The sequence below is a fragment of the Anser brachyrhynchus genome, assembly GCF_964034855.1.
Source record: "Anser brachyrhynchus genome assembly, chromosome: 1".
NCBI lineage: Eukaryota > Metazoa > Chordata > Aves > Anseriformes > Anatidae > Anser > Anser brachyrhynchus.
In genome coordinates, this window is record NC_137694.1 from 33,342,414 (window position 1) to 33,367,916 (window position 25,503).

The 25,503-nt window shown below is 36.1% G+C and overlaps 1 protein-coding gene across 2 annotated transcripts in view; it reads left to right on the top strand.

Annotated features, from left to right (window-relative positions):
• The window catches only part of ARID2 (AT-rich interaction domain 2), a 106,674-nt gene that overhangs the window by 54,026 nt on the left and 27,145 nt on the right, over positions 1-25,503 (top strand). The window contains exons 4-14 of one of the 2 annotated variants that reach the window (XM_080576672.1): positions 5,303-5,436; positions 6,252-6,470; positions 9,213-9,280; positions 18,013-18,079; positions 18,166-18,416; positions 19,560-19,656; positions 19,744-19,953; positions 20,332-20,499; positions 21,511-21,586; positions 24,622-24,756; positions 25,225-25,424. In XM_080576672.1, coding sequence (XP_080432798.1) covers positions 5,303-5,436; positions 6,252-6,470; positions 9,213-9,280; positions 18,013-18,079; positions 18,166-18,416; positions 19,560-19,656; positions 19,744-19,953; positions 20,332-20,499; positions 21,511-21,586; positions 24,622-24,756; positions 25,225-25,424 — 1,625 coding nt within the window. Of the gene's footprint in view, positions 1-5,302; positions 5,437-6,251; positions 6,471-6,490; positions 8,498-9,212; positions 9,281-18,012; positions 18,080-18,165; positions 18,417-19,559; positions 19,657-19,743; positions 19,954-20,331; positions 20,500-21,510; positions 21,587-24,621; positions 24,757-25,224; positions 25,425-25,503 lie in introns of those variants that run through there. The other variant, XM_080576673.1, reaches the window with a different exon arrangement.

The following is a 25,503-nucleotide window of genomic DNA, read 5'->3' on the forward strand; positions in this document are numbered from 1 at the left end:
CAGCTGCGAGCATCAGTTCTGACAATAATTGGATGTAACTTAAATTGGAATTCATGGTACCCTTGGAGGCAGGGGAGAAAGCCCTGAAGAGATTGCTGATGGCACTGTCGAAACACGGATAGGGACGGAATCAAGCACAGCCGCGTGAGGCAGCTGCTTGGTGTTTATTAAAAGGGTGAGCGGAGCCTTGAAGCCTGCTGTTGGCTGAGGCATTTCCAGGAAGTAGTTTGCTTAACTCGCGAGGCGGGGGCTCTGTGAAGGAACTTCCATGGGATGAGTAAACGAGTTAGACGTTATATGAGGCGGCTGCAGCAGCGGACTCGTTAAGGCTGAAGCATAAGTTTCCATCCGGAGCGTGGCACCAGTCTTCACCGTGTGCACTAGCGGGGGGTGAACTGAGCGTGAGCCCTCCGGCCCTGCTGAGAAGCAGCCTCCTCTGTGATCAGAATACTGCCTGCTAGTAAGACTCATAAATGGATCAGATTTTCAAGTAGGAGGCAAAGATCCATGGTAGAGCACAAGAATGGATTGCCTGGTGAAGATGTCATCTTTTAAAATGGTTGCAGCCTTCGACTGGCACCACAAGTTAATGAGGAAAGGCCAGGAGGAGATCTCTGATGGGAATAGTACTTGCTTTTCCTTTAGCTGGACGCAAAGCTAATAAATTCATTGTTGGTCTATAATGGTTGATGCCATCTTCACTGTTTTGCCACACATTATCTGGCAAAGTTACTGGGAGGGAGTAATAATAGGGACTTGAAATACCCAAATAAGTCAGGTGCTTCATAATGATACATAAAATAGGTTGACCAGTACTAAGGAAGTATGTGGCAGACTCTGAATTTAGATTACTGTCGTCTCCGAGTGAAAAAAGTCTAGATGCTTTTTTATTCATATTCTCCAATTTTTCAAGAAGCAAAAGGCACCAGATAGCTTGAGAGATGGTGGCATACTCTAAGCCCCTTCATGACCCTGCCAATAGTAAATTCTGCATGCCACTAGATGCATGTAGTGGCTTCCTTTTATTAGTATTTTTTCCAAACATTTGAAAACAAGCCTGAAGCTAACTTCAGTGAATGAAAATCTATGGTTGTTATTTAAGGAAGTATTTTTAATGTATAAAAATATTGGCCATCTTCAGAGAATTTATTTTCTCATGGACCTGAATGAAACCAAATGACTTATTGAAGTTGTCATAGCAACAGAATGTCTAATAGGTGAATCTGATTTTTTCCAAAAGGTGGTATCTCTTTATTTCCAACTCAAAGGATCCTTAGAGGAACCAAGTTTTCAGAAAGCATTCAAATGACTTGTCCTTTAAAAACAGCCAGCCTTCACATGTCTTTGGTTGCCCATGTATTTTAACGTATTTAAGTACTTTGCATATCCATTAGTTCTAGGTATTCACCAGGCGTTAAATAAAAAAGTTAGCCCTCTCAGAACAGAGGCATGTCCGAGCTGAAAGGAGGAGGTAGGGGCTGTAAAAGGCCATCGCATTTCAGTTTCTTGAATCTTTTGGATCGTGTGTGTGCTGGGCTGATGTCCATTTAAGGCGCCACGCTGACAGTATGGAGTGCCTTTTAGTGTGAGTACAGAACCTGGTTTCCATCGTTGTCCCATGATCACCAAGGCTTCAAAGTGCTACTTAGTTTTTGTCCCAGATGCCATTGAAACTTTTATACCCTGTATACATTGCTTGTTTTATTAGTAGTTTCCTTCTGGTCCTTCATTTAGTTAGTTGCTTTGGTCCTTTTTTGCACATATTGGCTGCATCTTTCTCTTTCAGGGCCCAGTCAGTCAGTTGGTGTTGAAATTAAAAGACGGGAAGATTGAAAGATCAAGATTGGTGCTGTTGATATGAACTGCCTGTGACTTTGCTAAATTAAGGAAACATTCTAAATATCTTAACAAACAAACACACACAAAAAAAACATTTTCTGAGTTCAGAGTATGCATGTCAGGTCTATAGGTACAGGTCTAAGTTGTTTTGAAACATGAGATTAGCTTTTTGTAACTACTTGATTATAATTTATGAGCTTTTGCACATCCGTTTTTCAGTAATAAAAAAGCTCCATTTATTATACTTAAATTTCTTATGTCTTTAAAGCAAGACCTGTCTTTATGAGAACTGTTCTGCTGCTTGTACAGTCGCTGTGTGCCAGACTGGTAAGATTAGAATTTAAGACTAGTAAAGCTCATTTATAAGCTAATTTACAAAGCTGCTTCTCTTCACTAAAATTCCAGGTCATTCTTTTTCTCTGCAGTAAACGAACGGAGGGTTTGGAGGATTGAGGTCTGTACACTTGTCTGTGAGCAGTCAGTACTTATGTAGCATTAAGGAATCACTCTAAGTCAGTCTATTATGGTCTGGTTATTGTAGCTGAAATTCAGTAATAGGGTTGTTAAACTCCATGGATTCAGAAACAGCAAAATGTCCCCCCGGTAAACTGGCAGTGCTTTAAAAGGGATAAGTGTATGGGGTAGGTGTAGGGAAAGACTTTCTGTTTGTGATAGGGAAGACAAAAACCACAACATTTTAGCCTTTGGGACTTTATTTTTCTCAGCAGATTAGAAGATTAGTTTGGGGTGAGATAGGAAAGAGGGAGAGCTCTTTGAAGGGGTGGAACTTCAGTAAATCAAATGACAACTAGAGGAGCTGAGAATTTAAGGGGTTGAAGCTGGTACATGCTTTGACATAGGGAAAATGTAGATCATCACTTTAGGTTGATTCCAATCCAGTTTTTCTATGAAACATTTATTGAATAAGACATTTGTGATAACTTTGTAAGAGTTGTCAACGCCAGAAAAAAAAGTAAAATCAGTATAGTTTGCAAAGGTCTTCTAATTTATACTCACCCCTAAGATTTTTCTAACCTCCCCAAATTTCTTAGTCAAATAGAGTGGGAATCAATGTAATCATTTGCTTTCAGAGGGAAGAAGGGGACTTGATTCTTAAGATTTCAGAGTGCCTATGTTTGACAGAACTGTTTCAACACATTTTAATAAAGTAGGTATTAGCAGAGGAGCACATCTAGGATATTCATGGTGGTTAGGTCTGCTGGGACATGGATTTAATATAAAGTATAAGGTTCAGTATTTTTATTTTAGGATGGTGGTAGATTTGGTAGATTTTCTCTATTTGGAGTACTATATGTGTTCCTGTGTAGGGATTTTTACTTATTCTTATGCAATCTGACATTCAGTAATTAAAGTGTTTTATGTAAAGCTCAAGCTTTGACTCAGGCCAACATATGAGGAAATTAGATCCAGCCACAGCACTTCTGAAGTCATATTAGACAAGCTAAGGCACTCTAGCTTCTGCCATCGCTGAAACGGCACATGCACATCATCATCTTGCCATCTCCAGCCATGTATACCTGCTAGTGCCCCTGCATCAGCTCTAGCGTTCATCTGACCCCTATCAGTTCGATAGATCAGTGGAAAACCAACCTATAATCCTCTTCATTTGCTGAATGAGCTCACTGAAGAGTGAGAGATGGGATGGTCAGGAGGGAACGTCAAGCAGTCACTGAGCTACTCCTTTAGGTCCTGGTTATAGAAACACATGCATGTAGGCTCAGTTTAAATTGATGGGACTTATCATGAATTTGATTAGTCTGATCAAGGACTTTTTGATGCTCCTGTCTTTCCTTTGGTGGGTCTTTTCTGTGATTTCAGCAGCTTTTGATGATCTCAGAGGAGAACAAGGCACAGCATGCTTTTGTGTATGTGTGAGAAAGATCACATCTGGATTTTTAGGTTTCCCTTTGACTTGGTATCAGAAGTAAGGCTAGTTTTATGAAACCATCTTTCAATATTGGTCTCTCAATTGCAATACAAACTCCTTCAGTCAGTGATGATGATGACACTCAGCGATTTACTGGGCTGTTTGGAAGAGCCTCCACACAAATGCTGGTAGGAGACCAAACAAACACTAGACTTCTGCAGTGACCAATGTTCAACTGAAAGTATTTTAATTGTTCCCAAGTTTCATTTTGGACCACAATAAATTTAAAATATTGTGATCCTAAGAGGTTTTAGACTTGCACGTAGTTCAGGATGCTGCGCAACTGTGTTCTCTCTCCTGATTTTAGAAGCCACTGCTAAGTTTATCTTAAAATACCAACAACTAATGCATACACATGGGGATTTAACCTGTCAGAATACATAAGCCACAGGTATTTTTTCAGTTCATGGTTACTGAAATACGTTCTGGTTTCAGAACAATCAGAAAAGGGAAGAGATGCTGGTCAGTGCATGATACGAAAATTGTATCAAAAGCTTTTTTTTCTCCTAAGATACTAAATATTTCTGGCATATACAAATGGAAAGATAACTGTCGTGAATTATTTCCTGATTATGTAGTGTTTTGAGTAAGATTTAATTGACTGGATGGTGTCAGTTTTTCCACAGGGAGAAAGTTTGTAAGTGTATGCAACTTTGTGATCTTGGAATAATTTCAGGAGGGGTGTTGCATCTAATACATCTGTGTAGAGTTAAGGCTACCCTGGGCCTTTTAAGTTGCCTTTCTTTATATGTTGGCATGCACCAAGTTCTGAAAGTCATAGTTTGTAATGAAAAAAACCACCTACGTTGAGATAATTAATTTACCAAGGTGATTAACTGTTTGATTTTGGTGTGTATATATAGCTTCTGTGCTTGCAGAACACTGGGATAATCTGCCACTGTGTACAGTATATCAACCTTTTTTTTTTTTTCTGAAAAGGTTTAAAGGGATTTCCAATAGTCATTAGTTGCAGCTGTGGCTCAGAATTTCTGACCTTGAATTACTGCCTTCAGTATATCTACACTCTCTTACTCTTGTGTAATAGCTAGGATTTGATATATTCTTCTTTAGGTCAGGAGGAAGGAAGGAAATGTTTTTCTGGACTTGACCTCAATAAGTATATTGGTAAACTGTACAGAGTAACTTTTACAATGCTTTGACTTGCAGACTTGTCTGGGGAAGCTAACGCAAAATCTGATTTGGAAAAAAAAATGGACTTAGTCACAAGAGAGCTTAATGGGTTGTGATTTAGCTAGGAAATGCTGTTGAAAAATGTGAAGAAAGTGGAAATATAAATCCGTAATTCCACATATCTGCATCCTCTGTATCACCTATTGTCAGTCTGACTCACGTTTTATGTTTTATGCCACTTTGACTATTGTTTCCAGTAAATCTTCATGTTTGTACGATTTGTTTCTTTTGGCAGCTCATCTCTTGAGGGATATGAAGGATTTAGTTATACTATGTATGTTAAAACCTATGCTATTTTTTATTTATTATTATTTTTTATTCCAGTTATCTAGAAAAGTATGAAAAAGTCCATCATTTTGGGGAGGAGGATGATGAGGTACAACCAGGCAATCCAAAGCCACAACTTCCCATTGGTGCAATTCCATCTTCTTATAACTACCAGCAACACAGTGTGTCAGGTAAATTTTTGAGGAAAAAAAGTTTTGATTTTTTTCCATATATATATTGGAACAAGCTACAGTGTATTAATAAGTTCACAATAATATTAAAACCATCAAATGTATAGGTCACTCAAATTGTTAACTTAATACTTCAAAAACCTTTCTATTGTGAGCCAAAATAAAATTAATATGAGTATGCATAAGCTATTGCACTTCTTTCCGAATGTTTCTTTCTAATTAGCAGGGCTCAAAAGTTACTGCTCTTGAAACAAGGTACCTTGAAAATTTACAGATTTTGTTTCCATCATATCAGTCATCTCTCTGCAGAGCCAAATATCTGAGTTGAGCATATGATTAATTAAGCTTTAAAATCTGAGGAACAAAGCTCATGCATAAGAAGCCAGAATCAACCCCATTGTAATTTACAGACCAAAGTATCAATCTTGAAAAGAACCAATAAACACATCGGAATCTCGTGGACTCTGTGGAAGGGATGTGTAATTTGTTGTGTAGAAAGTGACTCCAAATGATATCCTGCTTTAATTAAAGTTTGCATTTTCAAAGCTTTTCGTTGGAAGAACATATTGCAGTTTTGCATTCTGGAGATGTTGAAGGAATTAATATCTAACTAGAAAGGTACACAACTAGGTAGAATGTGTTCAACATTTTGGCCAAAGACAAATGGAAAAATAAATTGAATACTGTAAAAGCAATACCTTATTAATAAACTAATTTAAAAATAATCATTCATAATAACATTGCACAATATATAGTTTGAATATTAATTAGTTTAGCTGTGAAAACATTGTTTTAATTATTTTTTTCTTATTTAGATTACCTTCGTCAAAGCTATGGGCTGTCTATGGACTTTAATTCACCAAATGACTATAATAAATTGGTGCTTTCACTGTTATCTGGACTCCCAAATGAAGTGGATTTTGCAATTAATGTATGTACTCTTCTTTCAAATGAAAGCAAGCATGTCATGCAGCTTGAAAAGGACCCTAAAATCATCACATTACTGCTTGCTAATGCTGGGGTGTTTGATGACAGTAAGTATGTGACAACATTTTTGCAACAGAGTCAATACCTGTTTGTTGCATCGTTCACAATCCTTAATAACCAAAACATTTGTAATATATTGCACTGTAACATGCCTGTATCTAGTTTTCATTTTTACCTCTTCCACAAGTATTGTTTATATCAGACATTGAACATTACAAATAACTTTTCAGTTAGGTAATTTAAAGCAGGGTTATTTAACATTTTAATGAAAATTTAGAATTAGTTTTGTAGTGGTACAGTTAAATTGTTCAAGTTGCTCAAATTTACAGCATTCCATTGCTTGTACTGTGCTACTGCTTCCTTCTAAATTCGTAGGAACATACTGATTTTTCATATTTCTTTTCTAGTGGCAATCACAAATTAAAAATTAAAAAAAGGGCAGTCTGTAAACTGACCCATTAAGATCTTATCCTGGCTCTTTGCATTTAACTGCAGTGAAATTCAGAAAACAAAACTCAAGGGATAAGAAATACTTGATTTGTTAGCGCTTCATTTTTTAAAGATAGTCTATCCCATCAAAATACTTTACTATGTGAAATAAATTCTTCTGTTTGAGCTGTTCAGTGTGGCCTCCATGCCAAGGTGTTCCTTGTTAATTACTTGTCTGTCTTTCTGTCAACGAGAGGGGAAGAAAAAAAAAAAAAAAGAAGGTAACCCCAAACCATCCTAAAACTCATAAAAGCATATCTCCTACCTCATGGTGAGGGGGAGGAATTATTTACTGGTTTTATGTACTGATTTTTTTTTTTTTAGTTTTACAATAAGAAATAGCTGAAATGAACATTTTTAGCTAAATATGTTTGTCTGCTACTACAGATGATCATATGTATTTGTTGAGTGTAAATCTGCTTTGCATGTGTAAGCACAAACATAGTATGGTATGTCAGAGTTTCTGTTGTAAAATTCTGGGGAAGAATCTATGCTAGACATTGTACACTGTTTTTATATTGTTTAAATGAACTTTTTTACATAATGATTTGTAGCTCCCCTCCCCCTCAATATTGCATTAGTGTCTTCTGACTTCTCACTTATGTTTGTGACTTGTGTCCATGCCCTTCAGTTACTGTTAGATATTGATCATTTAGGATCTGCATCTACCCCAGTCACAGGAACTTGCAAAGAAAAATATCTGAAGGGAAGCTAAAGTGAAACATAGCCCACCATGTTAGTAATTCCAAGGATGCTTGCTCTCTAGATTTTTTGTTTGCCATCACTCACCATTCCTTTGATGGAATCCTTTTATGGATTTAGAAATTTGTAAATAATTAAATTTGTGTTATTATTTCATGATCTTCTGGACATTGCAAAGGTAGATGGTGTTTTTTCAAGTTCTTAAATTGGACTCAGAGCACAGGCTTGTTCATAGCTGGCCCCTATCTGTATTTCTTACATTGAAAACTATTTGAGTGACAATAGTGACAAAAGGAGTGACAAGCATGTAATGGGCTTGCTCTTTTCTTTCTCTGGGGAAACCTTCATTTTTATCTTACTCGATACCTCTAGAGATTGTCTTCTGGATAAATCCAGAGTGTGTCCCAGCAGCATTAGGAAGACTAATTAAGACAAACTGGGAAAAGAAAAGGGGGATGCTTACGTATTTTTGCAGCATGGATTTTAATTTTTCAATTTGAAATACTTATGTGCTTTTGTGCTATAAAAGGTAAATTGTCAAGTTTGGTGATTAAATGAAATTTGTAATTAGCAAACTAAGTATGAAAATACTGTCATGATAATTTCAGGTGTAAAAAAATGATAGCTGATTAATTTTATTTAAATGTAATGTGTGTTTTAGATTTGGCTTGTCTATAATTAAGGTGTTATCATTGTTAGTAATAATATTTATAATGCAGTGTTTCTAGGTAACAAGAAAAACGTTTTCAGCTCCTCCCCTCCCCACCTGCCCCAAATAGTTTGAGATGACAATTACATTGTATGCAGTAGGACAGTCCCAGGGGTTTGAGGAGTATCTGGTATCTACAATTTGAAATGCTGCATAAGTCTTGGTTTGGTTTCTGTAAGAGCTGAAAGCTGATGTAGTCTTGGAAATCAGATTTTTTGCATTTTGCTCAAAACAATAAAACATTGGGAACCAAAATATTTAAGTATAACTTTACCTGTCATTAGTTCATTACAGAACTACTGCAAGACAAAGCTTAGTTTTAGATAGACTGAATCTTATCCTTGCTGCTTTCAAGCAGTAATGATTAGAAAAGCTTTGGTGGTGGCTCCATCAAAAATCCAAGAACACTCATTACGCTTCCTGTTTAAATATTGACTTTCAGTTGAGTGCTGTCAAACTATCACTGCTACTCTTCTGTTTTTTGGAAAACATTAATGGGACTTCGCTTAACTATTAAGGCAGTGTTTGCACATGGAAACTAGTTGTTGACGTGAGGTTGAAAATTGAGCAGTCATCATGTCTCCTTGAAAAGAGCTCTGGAAAAGTTTCCCATAGTTTTTCATTTCATTTCATTTATTTATTTATAGGGTTCCCAAAGTAGTCCATTCTTTCGTTCTGGTTGTTCTCTATTAAAACTGTAAAATTCCAGTAGTAGTTAATTACTACAGAAATTTCAGCAATATTATACAATTTAATACAGGATTCTTTTAAGGAGAAGGAGACACTGGAATAGTCTGTAGTGTTGTTGAATCTTTATTTAGTTTGTGGATTAGTAAAAAGACAAAATGTTCAATTTTTTTTTACTGAATTCTGCTTTTTATGCTTAAAGCTTTAGGATCATTTTCTGCTGTATTTGGAGAAGAATGGAAGGAGAAAACTGATAGAGATTTTGTTAAGGTAATTTAAAAAATAATTTAATATTTTGAACTGGATATGGCGGGTATCAAATCCTTTAAAAGGAAGAAAAATGAAGATATACTAACATGGGTATCTTGAATTACTCAATCTTTTTCCTTTTGTTTAAATATAGTAGGACACTAAATCACAGCTATCATAAAATGTTTGGATAAGCAGGAAGATAAGTATTTAGAAAAGATAGGTGTAGGCGAACGGATAAAGAGATTCCACGTTTCTTTTTATAAAGAAAACTAATATGTGAAATGGAAAGGAAAACCTTAGCAAGAGAAAAGAATGGTGATCTTTCAATTAAAAAACAAACAAACAAACAGAAAACAACCACCAACACGCTGGATTATGAAAATCGGGACCATGCCAAAAGAAGCATAGGGCAAATTTCATTAAGTTAGAAATGTTGTGAGTTTGTTTCAGTTAGGTTTTTTTTATTCGCAAGGCTTTTTTATCTTCCCACTAGAGGGCATGATGTACTCTATTAGTAATGAAATGACGTAAAAAATGTAAGAGAAGTTGCTTTGTGTAAGTGCTTCCTCCTTACTCTGGATGAGCATTTTGAGGTGAAAGAGAGTCCAAAATGTACTGTTATCTGAAGGAGGTTTCACATTTCAGCATGTTTGCCGTAACATGCAGCAACTTCCATAAATAGAATTTCAGGTGAAAATTTATGACTGAAATAGAGGAAAGCTAGATTAGAATATATGTTGCTAATTTATGTTTTTTATTAAGTGAAAATGTGAAAAGGTGACCTGATGAGTTTCTTAAAAACCGATAGCCAGTTTTCTGCTCAGTTTCTTAATCTTCTTACACACTGAAATGTCTTTCCAGTGTATAAAGATATATTCGGATATATTATTAATAAGATTGTTATTATAGAGATGAGATTTTTTAGGAGCTCTTTCCATTTGTCTTTTGTTTTCTTTTTTATGTAACTTGATTTTGGGACAAGTTGGGCAATTGCAGTGTTAGTGATAAATGATAAATATTGTTGAAATGTTAATGAATAGATTCCCTAACCATAATTTCCTAAATAAAGTTAACAACAAAAAAAGGTAAGCTCTCATTTTTGCTAGTATATGAACTTGTAAACACGGTTCAAGTGTACTGAAGGTAAGCATAAAAAATAATTCTTGATAATATGTTACCTTTTCCAGTGAGGAGTATGTTCAGAGTACTATAGGTTGTGTGTGTGTGGGTTTTTTTTAAGCACTTAACACTTCTGTTTTATCTTCACCCTAAACTGCCACAGACTGTTGCTGATCTAGAGCAGCAACAAGTACCATGTTTAGATCTATAAACATTTAAAATTGCACAGAATTCTAATTCATTATATGTTCATTAATTATATAAATGTAAGTAATTGTGATAGATAAGGACAGATGGTTCTGATAAATGTTTTTAAGCAAGTGTGAAGTAGAACCGCTGTAGCTGCAGTAAGGTTTACTAATAAGAGACTTGGATACTCGCCAAGCTCTATTTTTGAGCCCTACAACACACAGTACCACTCTGTAGTGAAATACCGCCGAAAGCATGTCAGAAACGTAACACCAAAACTAAAAATAACTCTTAATGCCAAGAATCCAGATTTTTCAGAACATCTTACTTAAAGCATTTATTTGACCCCACTACTGGAAGTCATTTATTTTGTATTGCAGCTGTGACTGTATCAAAACAGAGGAAGCATTATGGGAGCTTCCTGACATAGAATGGAGATACTTGGCTGGCAGGGTAGATATGGTTATATCTGTCTTTCAAATCGGGGTTTACAGCTTTAGCATCAATAGAATGGCTATTGAGTGTGTTGTGCTCCCTCTCTTCACTGTTCACATTATCTTTTTAAAAATTCTTCTTGGTTTGTTTTTATTTTACTGCCAGTTGTTTGTTCAGTTTCCTGAGGTTATCATTCCAGTCTGTTCTGCTATAGTGGCAGCAGATTAGACATTTCTGTAAAGATGAAAACAGAAAAGAACAGAAAAGAGTTTTTAAACAGAAGGAAAAAAGTGCAGAATTATGTATCGAAAGAGATAGTATGGGATAGTATAGTGATGGCATGAACGTAGAAATGGTAGAGATTAATAGCGTACTGGGAAAGAGCAATTTCTTAAATTTACAAATTCTAAGCTAGTAGGAATTGAGTTGGTAGAAATTCTCGAGTTTATAACCATTATCCTCAAACACTAGTTGATTTTTTTTTCATTTGTTGGAGTTTTGGTTGGTTGGTTTGTTTTTGGCAGAGAAGTATTAGAAATCTTGAAGCTGTTTTGAAAATGGTTCTCAGAGTTAAATTTAGGATTCATAGAAGAAAAATAAATTTGGGTTCTTGGTAATTAAATGGTGATTTAAGTGTTGGTAAGTCAGTTTTATGCAAAAAATACTGAACTCTTCCTAATCTTCATTAGCTGAAAATAGCTTTTCAAATGCAATAGTCAAAATATGATCAATGAGGGATGTTCAGAACATTTGATGTTTCATCTATATACCTACACTTACTGAAACAACTTTTTTTCCAAGCTCCTCCTTCTGCTTACTAAAATACATGAACATAAACTTGGAACTTTTGGATTTTACAGTTAGTTTCTGTATTTCAGTATCTTTATAAATATAATTGGGGTCATTTCAGAATTCTGTATTTATACTAAAAATTGTCTAAGTTTTTATTTAACATTTGCTTAAATTAACTTGATTTAATTTTTGGTCTCTTAATCATATTAGAATTTTTAAATTACAGATCAAAAAAAATATAGCCATGTGTTTTTTTCATTATTTTTTCTCATTCTTTTACTACACTTTAGCTCACTCTGAGTAGTACAGCATCATTACCATTTCTCCCACCTTTAGCTATCTAAGTCATTACTGTTGGCTGTTTGGTATTCAGGCAACTCTTTTAGTTCTCTATTCATGTATCATAAAGAATTTTTCAAGTGTTTCAGTGCCCATAGTTTGATTTTTATATTCTGCTCTCCTCCAGTTTTGACCTAAAATCATTTTACTTTACATATCCTCTCTTTCCGAAGAACTCTGGTACTACTTATTTCTTATATTGCCTTCATTTAGCTGAATTACCTTTCCATTGTCATCTAACTATATATATTACTAGTATATTTTCACTTTGATCCAAAATGTGATGGTTTTTATTCTGTCTTCTGCATATTTTGTGCAATGGTTAACTACAGTAGTTTTCCTTTAGATTTTATCCATCTTTGTTCCTTAGTCAGCATTGATCAGGCATTTTAGGAGCAAGTAGAAAGCTCTGTGTGTTAAACACTTTTATTACTGCTGCTGCTTTCTCTTTTCTAAACATACCTACTTCACTTTCCAGAATTCATTGCAAGCCACTATCATTTTTTGTAAAGCTTCATAAATGGTTAACAGTATCATGATTTTTTCAAAACAGTCTTCTGGTCTGGTAATGTCATATCCACAAACAGAAGAGCTTAAATCTTTGGGTTTGTCCTTTAACACCACTAATATTCCAGTTGAAGGTGAAGATGAATAGCAGTGTATTTCTTTATTTTATACTAAACTTTGAGAGAATCAGGTTTTATTTCACTGTTTGCTTGTTTGTTTTGCCAATCCTCACCACATTACAAGTTTTCCAATCTTCTTTTGCACTTACCATTATATATAGTGCTGGATGTGTTCTCGCTTTGTACAGTGCTTCCCTTAAAACTGAATCAAATATCTTTACTAATCAGTGAACATGAATGCATACTTAATCTCCGCTCCATTAGCTGTCAAAATCTGAGTATCATTTTAATTGTGCCTGCTGTTTTCCCTTATAGCTATGTTAATTTCTTGCTTTCTCCCTTTCTGAGTTTTCCTGGTCCTGAAAACAGGCTTAAATCTGTATTTACTCAGAACAACAGGATGTCCTTCGTTAAGGTCTTTGACTTCTTGGTGCCTCTTCTGGCTGTGGAATTCCAAAGTCTATGCTTATGCAATTTCCGTGCTTCCTTTATTGCTTTACATAATGCTTTTCTTTCTTTCTTTCTTTCTTTCTTGTGTGTGAAATCAGTTTGTTGTCCAACTCTTTCCTTTGTGTAAGTTTAATATTCATTTACTGTGCATTTATTCTTTGAGTCTGTCTCACATAATGTGTAGGGAGAGATCCTTACAAATTTACATGCCTAAAATACTTTTCAAATGTCACTTTCTTGTCTCTTCGTGATCCGTCAAGCTGTCAAGCTCAGACTTGGCTCCACTTGCACTCATATTTTTCTTGGACAATAAGTAGTCATGATCATTGCTGCAGTACATGATTTGTGAACTTAGACATCCATTGTTTTTTACAGACAGTAATTTTGTCAGTCTGATTTTTGGTGAATTATGTATAATCCTGTGTATCTTCTTCCAGAGGAACTTGTCTATTGACAGTAATCAGATTGTGCACGTGAATCAAGTTCTTTAACCCTCATCCATTATCTCTTATCATCTAGATGTCACATAGTCAAGTGTTACTTGTTTGAGTCCAAGTTTTAGCTTTATGTTCCAATTATCAGTATTATATAATGACCTAAAATATTTATATGGGGATAAATGTTGATAAAGAGCTTCAGTTTTTCTTCCTTCCTGTTCATTTCTGTTGATATGTAGTATCTAAGTGCAGCTATCCACACCTTTTCTTAGGGAAGTAATAACTGCCTGTGATGCTTGTTTTCTTGCTTCCCTGTCGTTTTTCAAAAGAATGCTCAGGTTGATCTAATCCATCTTATTGCACTCTTGACTTTTCTTTGGGAAAATAAAAATGCTGGCATGTTTTGCCTTGTTCTTTTCTCATAGATGGATCTCAAACATATGTAGGTTATTTGATTTTGTTTTCCACCTTGTCATTCTCTGGTCTGTCCCCCCCCCCCCCCGATACTTTTCAGGGGTCTTTTTTCTGTAGGCAGGAAATGAATGTTGAATAGGCTGAGAGCAATCAAGTCAGTCTACTTAAGTCCAAAAATCCTCTTCCCTTGTAAAGAAAAGGAATAGATGCAAGCTCATTCTGAACTTAAGATGTCTCAACACCTTTACTCAGGAGTACAAGATGTAGGTAATCCTAGTGCTGTAGAGGAAGAACTGTTGGTTGGTTGGTTGCTTTTTTTTTTTTTTTTGATCATTTACTTTCAAGGCAGTTGATTCCAATGTGAAGATCTGTTTGAGATATGGAAACATCTGTACTTCACCAGAATCCCAGTGGATTAAGTTTCAGAACAAGGTGCTATTCTTTGTTAATTTGTGGTTTTCTCTACTATGTTTTTAAAATATTTTGTAATTAATGAAAAATCGACATCAGCTGTCTATGGTAAAGCTTTAAGGTGTTCTGGAGTTCAAAATACTGATAAAAATATACCAGGCTTCCATCTGTACATTTAGCATTTGTTACAAAATGCTTGTCAACAGCTAGAGTCTTAGGGAATTCTGTCTTCTCTATAGTTAACAGTCCATTTCCAAAATTATTGCTCTAAATACCAGATGTAGTAGGTTTTGGCTTACCTGCTCAGATTTTTGAACATTACTGATAAGTTAAGATATTTAAGTTATTGGCTTGTTGAATGGAAGATGTAGCTTAATGTTTCCTGAGGTTGGTTGGTTTGTTTTTGACCTCCCCTAAGAACTAGGGCTGTGCATCTATCTGAATATAGACCAATATTCATGTCTTTGTATTAAACAGTACAAGAAGTGAGTATTCTGGTCCAGAGCCAGACCGGTTCTAGAGGCACAGATGAACTTACTGCAGACCTTCTGATTGTGAAAGCATTTCTCTAAACACTCCGAGTCATCCACAAGGCTGTTGAGGTTGTGCTAGAGTGGCTGAATCAGTTTAATTCTTTTCCATATCCTCTGTAGAAACATGCTTTTCTACAATTTTTTGGATGAGTGAGTAGGCTGAAGAGAGTATGGTCTGTCACAGGTTACCTGCTTGGACATCTGGTTTGAATCTGTATGTTTTCAGCTTCTTCCTTGTTCTGGTGTATCAAGAGTCTGGAAGGATTTCCTAGCAGTTTTTTGTTCTGTGAGGCGCCGTGCTCTTTCTGCTCAGTCTTTCTCCTGAGTTAGCTGATAATGTGCTAAGCAAGTATGAAAATACAGCTTCCTCTGAATGTCACAGCTACCTCCACTAGGACTGAAGTGATACCACTGGAACTTTTGCAGAATGCTTGAAATCTTAAAATCTGCAAAGTGATCACAGGAAGTTTGACTTACTGCTGCAGAAGACATCTCACAGTTGCTGAAACACCACTGATAAATGCTGGCTTTGGGAATGTAAGCCTACAGGTTTTGGTGAGCAAAAGGCCCTGGGACACTTCTGCAGGTAAAAAAAAAAAAAAAGCAGTGTTCTCAGTGAGCGTGATCATCTACAGTGATAGCATATGTAGAAATAAACGCAAAAGAGAAATATATAATACAACTTCATTCATTCTGAAGTTGTGTTGTCTGTATGTTCATGGCCAGTCTTCCAGATTCTCCTCCTTAGAGCTTTAAGAGACCTTCCAGATCTCTCTGATTTGGAGTAACTGAGGCTGTGGGGGAACACAAGCTATCCTGGTGTGCTTTCGCCTACGTAACAGCACTTGTGTATGGGTAATCCTGAGGCAAAAAAACTCTCTAGTTTTAGCAGATAGTATCTTATGCTCACAGCAAGACTACATAATGAAACAATTTGAAGAGTAACAGTTGCATAAAGAGATTTTCTTTGGTGCTGTGGAATCTCTCATTTTAACTTGCAGAAAGAAGCTGTGTTCTTTTCTGAAAAAGATGATCCTATCCTACCTGACACCTATTTCTCAGTTGGTCTAGCAACTAGAGTGGGTCTGTTTATTTTGTGTGAGGCGAGATGTGTGCTCTTCCAGCAGTGTATTTCTGTCCTCATCTTTAGCCATAGGACTTCAAGGCTTTATCTTCAGCAGTATCTGCTGTGTCTTCGTCTGCAAAAAAAATCAAATCGTCATTTTCCACTCTTTTGAGAACATGCCTTCTAGATGGAAAAAATTAGCTCCTTTGAGACTTTTTATTGCCAGAGGTTTTTAAATGTTTCACTTTGGACTGTAAGCTGAAATACTAAGAGGCAAAAAGTGGGTTATTGGAGGATTCAGCTAGCAAAATGTGATCATGCTGTTTTACCATTTAACATGGGACAGCATTTTTAACATTGCACTGTGATTGACTTTGTCCTCTTCCAAAGAGGTTCAGGTTAAAGATGAAGACTTTTAAGTATCTCTGCTCAATATTCACATAATAATAATAATAATAAATCCTTAACTGATTAAACAGCTAATCCTTAAAGCTTGTAAGGTTTTTCTTTTAAGTAGCAGTGAAATTTGAAGGATTATTGTCTTCATTCCTTTTCCAGAAGGAAACATCCTAAAGGAACGTGTATGTTTCCAGATAATATATTTCATATGCCCTTTAAATCATGACTGAAACCTCTTCCTTAAATGCTATAGTCTCCTTCTTTAAAAGGAAAAGCAGCTCAAAATGAAGTACATCCTGCAAACTTTATCTCTATGCCTTGGTCTTCTGTGGGGTCTTGATGGTAGCCTCAGTATTAACTAGAAAAATCTGTTTGTCACAAACAGTAGGAGGCTAGATTTTTATCTAGCTGTTCTTGTCTTGGCTAAAATGAGGTAATAATCCTTTCTGTGCAAGTCAGCCTCTTTACTAAACAGCACTTGGATGTCATTTAGCAGCATTGCAGTGAAAAATAAAATTCTTTTCCTTCCAATTTAGAAAATCTGTAGTATTATATTTTTCAAGAAAATAATAGTGTCAAGCTTGGTATGAATGCTGTAATTTAGTAATTACATTTGCATAGCAAAATTTCTCCTGCTGTTCAGCTGGTTGTACCATCCTTCCCTTTTTATCAAGATTTATTTGTGCTTTTATTCAGTGTTCATAACCAGAAGAGTAGCTCTATTTCTTTAGTGAGTCAAAGAAATATATACATTACTCAAATGAAAGTTTACATTTTTATTCTGATGTATACATTAGAATATATTATATATTTTTAATCTTTAGTATACATTACAGTGTATATTTTTATTAGCTTGCAAACCTTTGATTCCTTGATTGATAGTTAATTTCACCAGGCCAAGCAATGTAACCGTTTACAGATCAGGCCATATATTTATAAAGTAATTTGAATTCTAGTCTGCTGAAGCTTTCTGGCTTGCGTTTATTTATAAAGGTTTTTGGTGGCGGTGGTTGTTGCTTCTCTCTGTTCATTGATTTAAGGTGGTGTGGAAAACATTTTAGAAGCTTTAGAAAGTCTCTCCAAATAGAAATCTTAGCTGTTGGACTTCGGGCAGGAGCTAAGGTTTACTGAAACCGAGAGGAATCATCTGCCTTATGAGTTCACTGCTTGTAGGAAGTGAAAGAGAATGAGCTCTACTTTTTCCCACTTATTGCTGGATTTGTAATGGTTTGTGGAAGAACACCCATGTAGTTTCAGTAGCATAGATTGAGGGTACTGTTGGTTCATCACGAAAGCGTACTTCTGGTACTTGTGAAAGGAAGAGCTTCCTCATGAGAAGTACTGAACATCTTGCGTATCGCTCCGTGAGTGAAAAGTTTTGATACTATTAGATAAGTCAAGACTCAAGGCACTAGGAAATTTTAAAACCATAATCTTTTTCCTATTGAAAAGTATTTTAAAGTAATAAAAATAATAAAAAATAATAATTCAAGAAATATAATCCCCTAGAAATTAAGTGTATTTCTAATTTTTTCTTCAGTTTTGGAAGGATATTGTTGAGGATATTGAAGTACGTGACCTAATTTCTGACAGAAGCAAATCTCAAGGTGAGAAATCTTGACTAAACTTAATACATACGTGCTTGTAAATACAGCAAAGGAAGGACTAAAATATCTATTTATTTACATTGTAGAAATTCCATCAGAAGATTGGATTTGGGAATCCTTATTTCATCCACCTCGCAAATTGGGCATTAATGATATCGAAGGGCAGCGGGTTCTTCAGATCGCAGTGATTTTACGTAATCTTTCTTTTGAAGAGGGAAATGTTAAACTTTTGGCAGCTAATCGTACTTGTCTTCGGTTCCTGCTACTCTCTGCTCACAGTCATTTTATTTCTCTACGGCAGTTGGGGCTTGACACGCTGGGAAATATTGCAGCAGAGGTAATGTGCTTCAAAACAGAATAATTAAAATATCATTTGATAAAGGCATTACTTTAATGTTAATTAAATGAATTACTTTTCCTTGATCATTGGATGAAGCAGTAAATAAATCATTCTCTGAATTTGTAAATAGCAATTTGAAAGCAAGTATTCAAGGCCAAAAGTAAAATACAGGCTGTATGTGTTAGTTTGCTTAAATAGATTCACATGGATATGACTGGTTACGTGGGGACATACAGGATATTGATACTGCATAATTTTTAGTTCTGCAGATGGAAGAAGGGAACTAGCTCAATTCTGCAGACTATACACTAGCTTGCTCGCTTTGTACTTCCTTTAGTTATAATCTTAAAACAGAACATTTGAAAAAGGGGGGTGGTAGAGGGTTTTATGCCACGTTGAGCAGGCACCGGTATGGTGCTGGGTATACTGCCTGAATCATGAGACATCTTTGTCTTTTCAAAGAGACTTGAAAGTAATGCACTGTTTCAGGTTGACATATCATTGTACAGATAAATTGTGCAGAATTTACAGGGAGTTATGTTCAGATATTCCTTTTATTTTTAAATATAACAGGTACATTTAAATTAAATGGGTAGATACCAGAGTATGAGACTTCAAGTATTGGTCCACTGCTGCCTGGCTGAGGAAGTTTGTGTTTTCATTTACTATGTATCCAGCATCTCTTGAACAAGAAAGAATGTTACCTGTTACGATGTCTGAGAGCTCTGATAGAGAAGCAGAAGTGGATACAAGTAGGATGAACAACTGTGGTAGCCTTTGGGAAGGAATGCTTGTTCCTACTTGAGTTCTGTTCTTTGGTGGATGCTAAAATGTATTTGAGTATGCTGTTAGCTGCATGGAAATAAAGTTATTTTCATTATTCTGAGAAAAAAATGTAAATTAGACTGCTACTTCAGAGTAGAAGAGGAAGAGGGGGCTAAAAACGCTAGCTAAAATAAAAAAAAAAAAAACAACAACAACCTCACAGGGTTCTGTTTTTGTGAACGCAAGTGCCATTTAGCTATGCTCCATTTAACCACTTTTGAATCTTATGTTTTGATGTACATATTTAAGGATTTGAACTGTTAGCAGTATATGCATAGTGTTAGTCATAATTTTTTTTTTCTCTTTTCCTATCAGCTTCTTTTGGATCCTGTTGATTTCAAAACTACTCATCTAATGTTTCACACTGTTACAAAATGCCTCATGTCAAGGGATAGATTTTTAAAAATGAGAGGTAAGATCTGAAGCTATTCTTGTTGCTGTATTAGAATTGAAATTATTGCTGTTAAACTATTTTGTATTTTTTTTTTTTTTTTTGCAGGCATGGAAATCTTGGCAAATCTTTGTAAGGCTGAAGATAATGGTGTCTTAATTTGTGAATATGTGGATCAAGAATCCTACAAAGAGATCATATGTCATCTCACGCTGCCAGATGTGCTGCTTGTAATCTCAGCACTTGAGGTGCTATACATGCTCACAGAAATGGGAGAAGTGGCCTGCACAAAGATTTCTAAAGTAGAGAAGAGCATAGGTAAGGCAGAAGCAAGACAAAATCTACTACTCTTACCTATGTAGGAAAAAAACCTTTAGAACGTGTTGTGTTCAGTGGTTAAAAATGTGGCTTGCTTGTGTGTGTGTGTGTGCACAGCTCAGGGATAGATATTGCAGTAGTAAATTTTACTATAATAACTCTTTGTGTCTGCAAGAAACTGATGATGATAGTAACTATGGAAGCTAAAATTATTTTAAAATATTTTTATGTCAGTAAGAAATTGTGTAAAACCTACGGAAGCATGCGGAGGCTTGTTTTCTTTCAACACGTGACAATTTTAAAGCAAATCAACATGTCCCAGCAGCATTCATTTGTCTTGTCCTAATGTCATTGTCGATTTTGCGTTTAATACTTTAGATACATTAGTATGTCTGGTTTCTATGGACATCCAGATGTTTGGACCTGATGCGCTTACTGCTGTAAAACTCATTGAACATCAGTGTGTTAACCAGCAAGGAGTACCTGATGTCAGACCACCAGTAATGGATCATGGTTCTTCACAGGCCCATGCAGCAGGTGTCCCGGGTTAGTATCACTATGAGAGAATAATACTCTTCTACAGAGTTTCCTATGTGGCATGCATGATTTCTGTCTTTCGTAGGCTTCTAGTTGATTTACATAAATAAGTATAGCATTATATATGGGGTGTGTGTGTGTGTATTATATATATACCATATATATAATGCTATACTTACTATATATATTATATATGTGTATATATATATGCACATACACACATATGGATATATATATATATATATGTATGTATGGTATTGTGGTGGTTTCACCCTGTTGGGCAGCTAAATTCTACTGCAACTGCTCTCTCACTCCTCCCGTTCAAAGGAAAAGGTGGAGAAAAATACAGTGGAAATGGCTCATGGGTTGAGATAAGGACAGGGAGTTTGCTTACAGATTGCTATCGTGGGCAAACCAGACTCATCATAGGGAGTATACCTCAAGTGCATGCAGGATGGAACAGAGCTATTCATTCTGCGGAAAAAGGAGGAAGAATCAATGTGACAGATACTAACATTCATGTCCAGTGTTTCTGGAACGGGTTCAGATACTTCTGTGGAAGTGAGTGGAAAAGAATGTGACTAAGGAGATGACCAAGAGTGAATGGAAGGAACCAATGTGACATTGTAACAAAGTTGGTTACTTTAAACTTGTTTCAACTTAGGAGTTGGAAAATTACTGTGTATTTGTGCCTGTTCTTGTGGAGTACCCTGTCACTCTTAAATCATATTCAGTACTCTGTCCTTCTTAGAGTTAGCACATGGATCGTGATCATGAATCTGGAAGCTGTCCTTCACTAAGTGCTTGCTTCATGATTGCACTTCAGTGGTGTCCCTGGCCTTGGCCTGCCCTGCTTCGTTTTGGTAAACTGGTGCAAATCCGTAGTCTTAGTCCACCTTTGTGACTTACCTTAGTTGGAAATATCCAGTTTACAAGCATAGGAGAAACTGTACCAGTGATAGTCATGGCTTTGAAAATCATTTGCTTCATTCAGCAAATATGTTTTTTCCTTCCCCACAGCCTCTAGAGCAGCACCACATGTTGCTCCACCACCAGGAATAGTAGAAATAGACAGCGAGAAATTTGCGTGTCAGTGGTAAGTGCATAGCTCTATTCAAATACTTAAATGAAGAAGAAAAACTATTCATGTGTCACAGATTTTCCTAGCTTGCTTCTATTCACTGTTAGACTATTTTTTCTGAAAAGTATAAAGTAAAGCCATTCTGTCATTGCTTTGAAGTAGCATGAAAGAAAAAACTCAACCAGAATGTTCACTATTGGACAGTTGATGCTTGAAATTAGTTGCTTTCTCTCTTTGAATATAATTTAATTTAATTTAAGCTCCTGTGTTGGTTTTATATATTTTTTAAGCTGTCAGGCAGCATTATCTGTTTCATGAGTGTTTTTTTCAGATAATGTCACCATATTACTTCACCAATATAGAAGTAATCCTCAAATTATGAAGCTAGACCCCTGCAAAACTCTCATGTGACCATTGTAAATCTCAAGCAAGTTAAGGAGTATTAAAGCCTCCCCTCCAAATTCTTTTGCTTCCACCTAACACTGTTGTTGATTACCTGCCAGATAGTGAGAAAAAAACTGTTCTGCCAGTGGTTCTTACATGGGCTGAGAGTGATCTATTCACATTCTAAGTGTTTGTATTAATCGGTTCTTGATGGCCCTTTCCACTTGTGCTGCTCGACACCTCACATGTCCATCTTAACAATCAGACAAGAGCCTTCAAAACAAAGTGGCTACGATTTGTTAAAGCTTAGTGCTTCTAGCTCATGATGTAGTTTTACTCATTTTTCCAGCGAAGTATCGATTGGATGAGAGAAACATTGAAGACTCTTGTTGGTCAACTGATGTTGCTCTTATGCTGTTGTTTGCACTCTGTGTAGTATTATTATGTACTGCTGGTAGAACAAGAAATTTCATGTTTAGATACTTAAACAGGGATACCTGGCGTTGGGATCAACTTCAACTTAGCCATCTACAAGTCGGTTTCTAGACAAAGCTGTTTTCCTAGGCTGCCCTTTAATTAATGGAGGGGGGAGATTCTCCCACAGTTAAATTAATGGTTTTCACCTGCCTAATTTGTGACATGATGAGAGATTACCTTCTGGTGCCACCTTTTCTTCATTAACTATAGAAAGCACTATACATCTAGCTTTTAGTAGTAAAGTTTTAGGCAAGGTGAATTCTGTGCTCTAATAAAATGTAAAGTGGAAATTTCAGCTGTTAAAATAAGTATGGGTAGGAAACCATTCCGTAACTGCAATACCATCAAAGGACAAAAGATAATGAAGCAGACGATATGGAATAATACCAGGAAGATTTGGAAGGTCTTCCTTGTTTCTGAATCCATGTGCAGTCTGCTTCTACAGCTGTCAGTGATGATTTTGTATTTAATTTTCTTCCAGTTAGTCTTAGTTAGGTATGAATTAGTGAATACTAAAAATTAACATCTATTCCTAAAGATTCTCGTTAAATACTGACTGTGCTGCCCCCTCCGCCCCCAAAGAAAAGAACACAAAAAAGAAATGCACTTTTTTTTTTTTAAATTCAAATCCAGAGCAGAGAACTAGCCCCTTCCAAACATTTTATCTATGCTGACATGGAGTGTCTTACATTCATACAAATTTTCGTGATGTGTTTTGGTATGGTATTACTAGAATGACTAAAAGAAACTGGAAGTGAGTAAATTATAATGGTAGAGTTTTGGAAAGTTACTGCCTCTTGGAAGCAGCAGAAAGAAAACATGTCTAAGCTGTCCTTCCTGGATATATTATAAGCCAGCTTAGCCTGGGTAGGAGTCTTCTTGTAAAGCCACGTGCGTGTGACAGTGAAGCGCTAATCGCAGTTCCTGTTTCACCATTGTAAGTCCTGACCTCCTGTTTGCTGCTTGTGTCAGTGACACTGTGTCAGCCTAATGCGACATATCCAGCTGGACAGTCATTTGTCTGATGTGCCAGGTTTAATTAGTACCTAGGCTTTCTGTTACACAATGTGGTCTCAATTTTTTGTAATAAAATTATAACTAAACTGCAGGAGAAATGGCGGTATACTTGCACGTTACTGAATACGAGAGAGCCCAGTTTAAAGACTGTAAATCCTTTGCTCTTTCCCTTTAAACATTTAGCTCTATGGGGAGTCTGGGACTCTACAAAGGAGAATGCAGTGCAGCTTTCCAAAGGGTTAGCACAGTACAGTAAATACTGACAAGTTTAAATGTATTTTTGTTCTGTCTGAGCCTATATTCTAGTATCGGTATTCAAGCATTGTGTGGAGAATTGTTACTTATCTCCATTTACTGCTGGGGTTGGGCTGTTCACATGCTTCCGGACTGGAATAATGGATCTCAAAGAAATAAAATTAATCAGATAGAAACTGCTGCCTTCTCTCATGGTTTCCTAGTTGGGAATCAGATGGTCTCTGTGTTTGTAAAGATTCTGTAGGAGACACAAATACCTTCCTTCCCTGGAAACTGAACATTAGGCAGAACAGTCTGTTCAAGGATTTTGTGATGCCTACATAGTGTGTGACTCCTGGAATGAGTGTTCGTGTCCGTGTGTGAGAGAGTCCAGTCCCCTCTCTCCTGCCTTTCCGCCTCTATCAGAATCACAGATTGATGTGTTTATTCTAGCTCTGTTTTTTCTTGTATTTTAAATTACAACTGCATTTGCAAGTCTAAGATACTGTTTTTGATGCAAATGTTGAGTAGATTTCTGACAGAAATTCTTGATGAAGAATTAGCTAGCATTCAGTCCATCTTTTGACAAAGTAGAGTCATAAAGAAGTAAGCGTAGAGCTTGTGGGGAGGAGAAGTCACCAAACAATGTGTTTGTTGTTGTTTCTGTATATACAATAAAAAAGGCATATGTAGGGACTGTTTTGCATATTATCTATGTAAGTAACATGTTTATTATAAAACTGAGTGTGTAGCCTAGGAGTCCTATGTGTCAGATCATAAGCAGTGAGAAATAAAAAGTATGAAACACACATTTGACAAGACAGTATATTGAAATGCCATTTCCCGTGTTGTCATAAGATCTCTAAATTCTCAGATACAGACAGAAGTGGCAGTGCTGTCTCTATGTTTTGCTTTATGGTCTATTTTTTCATCTTCAGGTTGAATGCACATTTTGAGCTGAATCTTGATTGCTCAGTCTCTCGAGCAGAAATGTACTCTGAATACCTCTCTACCTGTAGTAAATTAGCTCGAGGTGGAATCCTGACATCAACTGGATTTTATAAATGTCTGCGGTAAGACAAAAATTTATGCAACAATAAAGAAACAATTGTATGTGCTCAGTACTAACATGTAGCTTTAGATTTCTTTGAGAAAAAAATCTACTGAGTTGAGTTTGAAAGACATGCAGTTTTGAAATTTTAATTGAAACTCATTTACAGTTTAATTGATTATATTTCAGTCTATTTCAGGATCTTTAGTAGAGTTACTTCTATAGCCCTTTTACTTCTTTCCCAGGTAGTTTTGGAGGTACTGTAGTTTTTACTCAGCTCATTCAAAATCTTGGCTGAAGTCAGGTTGGCCTGTTAGTCCTCAGTGACTGAATACTTCAAAGCTCCTGGAGAATTCTGCTGTATTGCAATGATGCAGGCAGTAGCGCAGCTACTGTGCACATAAGAGTAGTGTTTCATATTAAAACAAAAGCATGGTAAGAGGATTGAGTTACTGTGTTTACTAACATAGATTTACGTTGTGTTTGGCAGAACTGTCTTTCCAAATCATACAGTGAAGAGAGTAGAAGATCCAAATAACAATGGTCAAGCACATATACATGTGGTAGGAGTGAAAAGGAGAGCTATACCACTTCCCATTCAGATGTACTATCAGCAGCAACCAACTTCGTCTACCCCAGTTGTTCGGGTCGATTCAATTCCTGATGTGTCGTCTTCTCCTTCGCCAGCAGGTTTTTTAATTACTTAAATATAAAGTATTTTGCACTGGTTCTTAAGTGACAGTAAAAGGAAAAATGTTACTGAAACTAT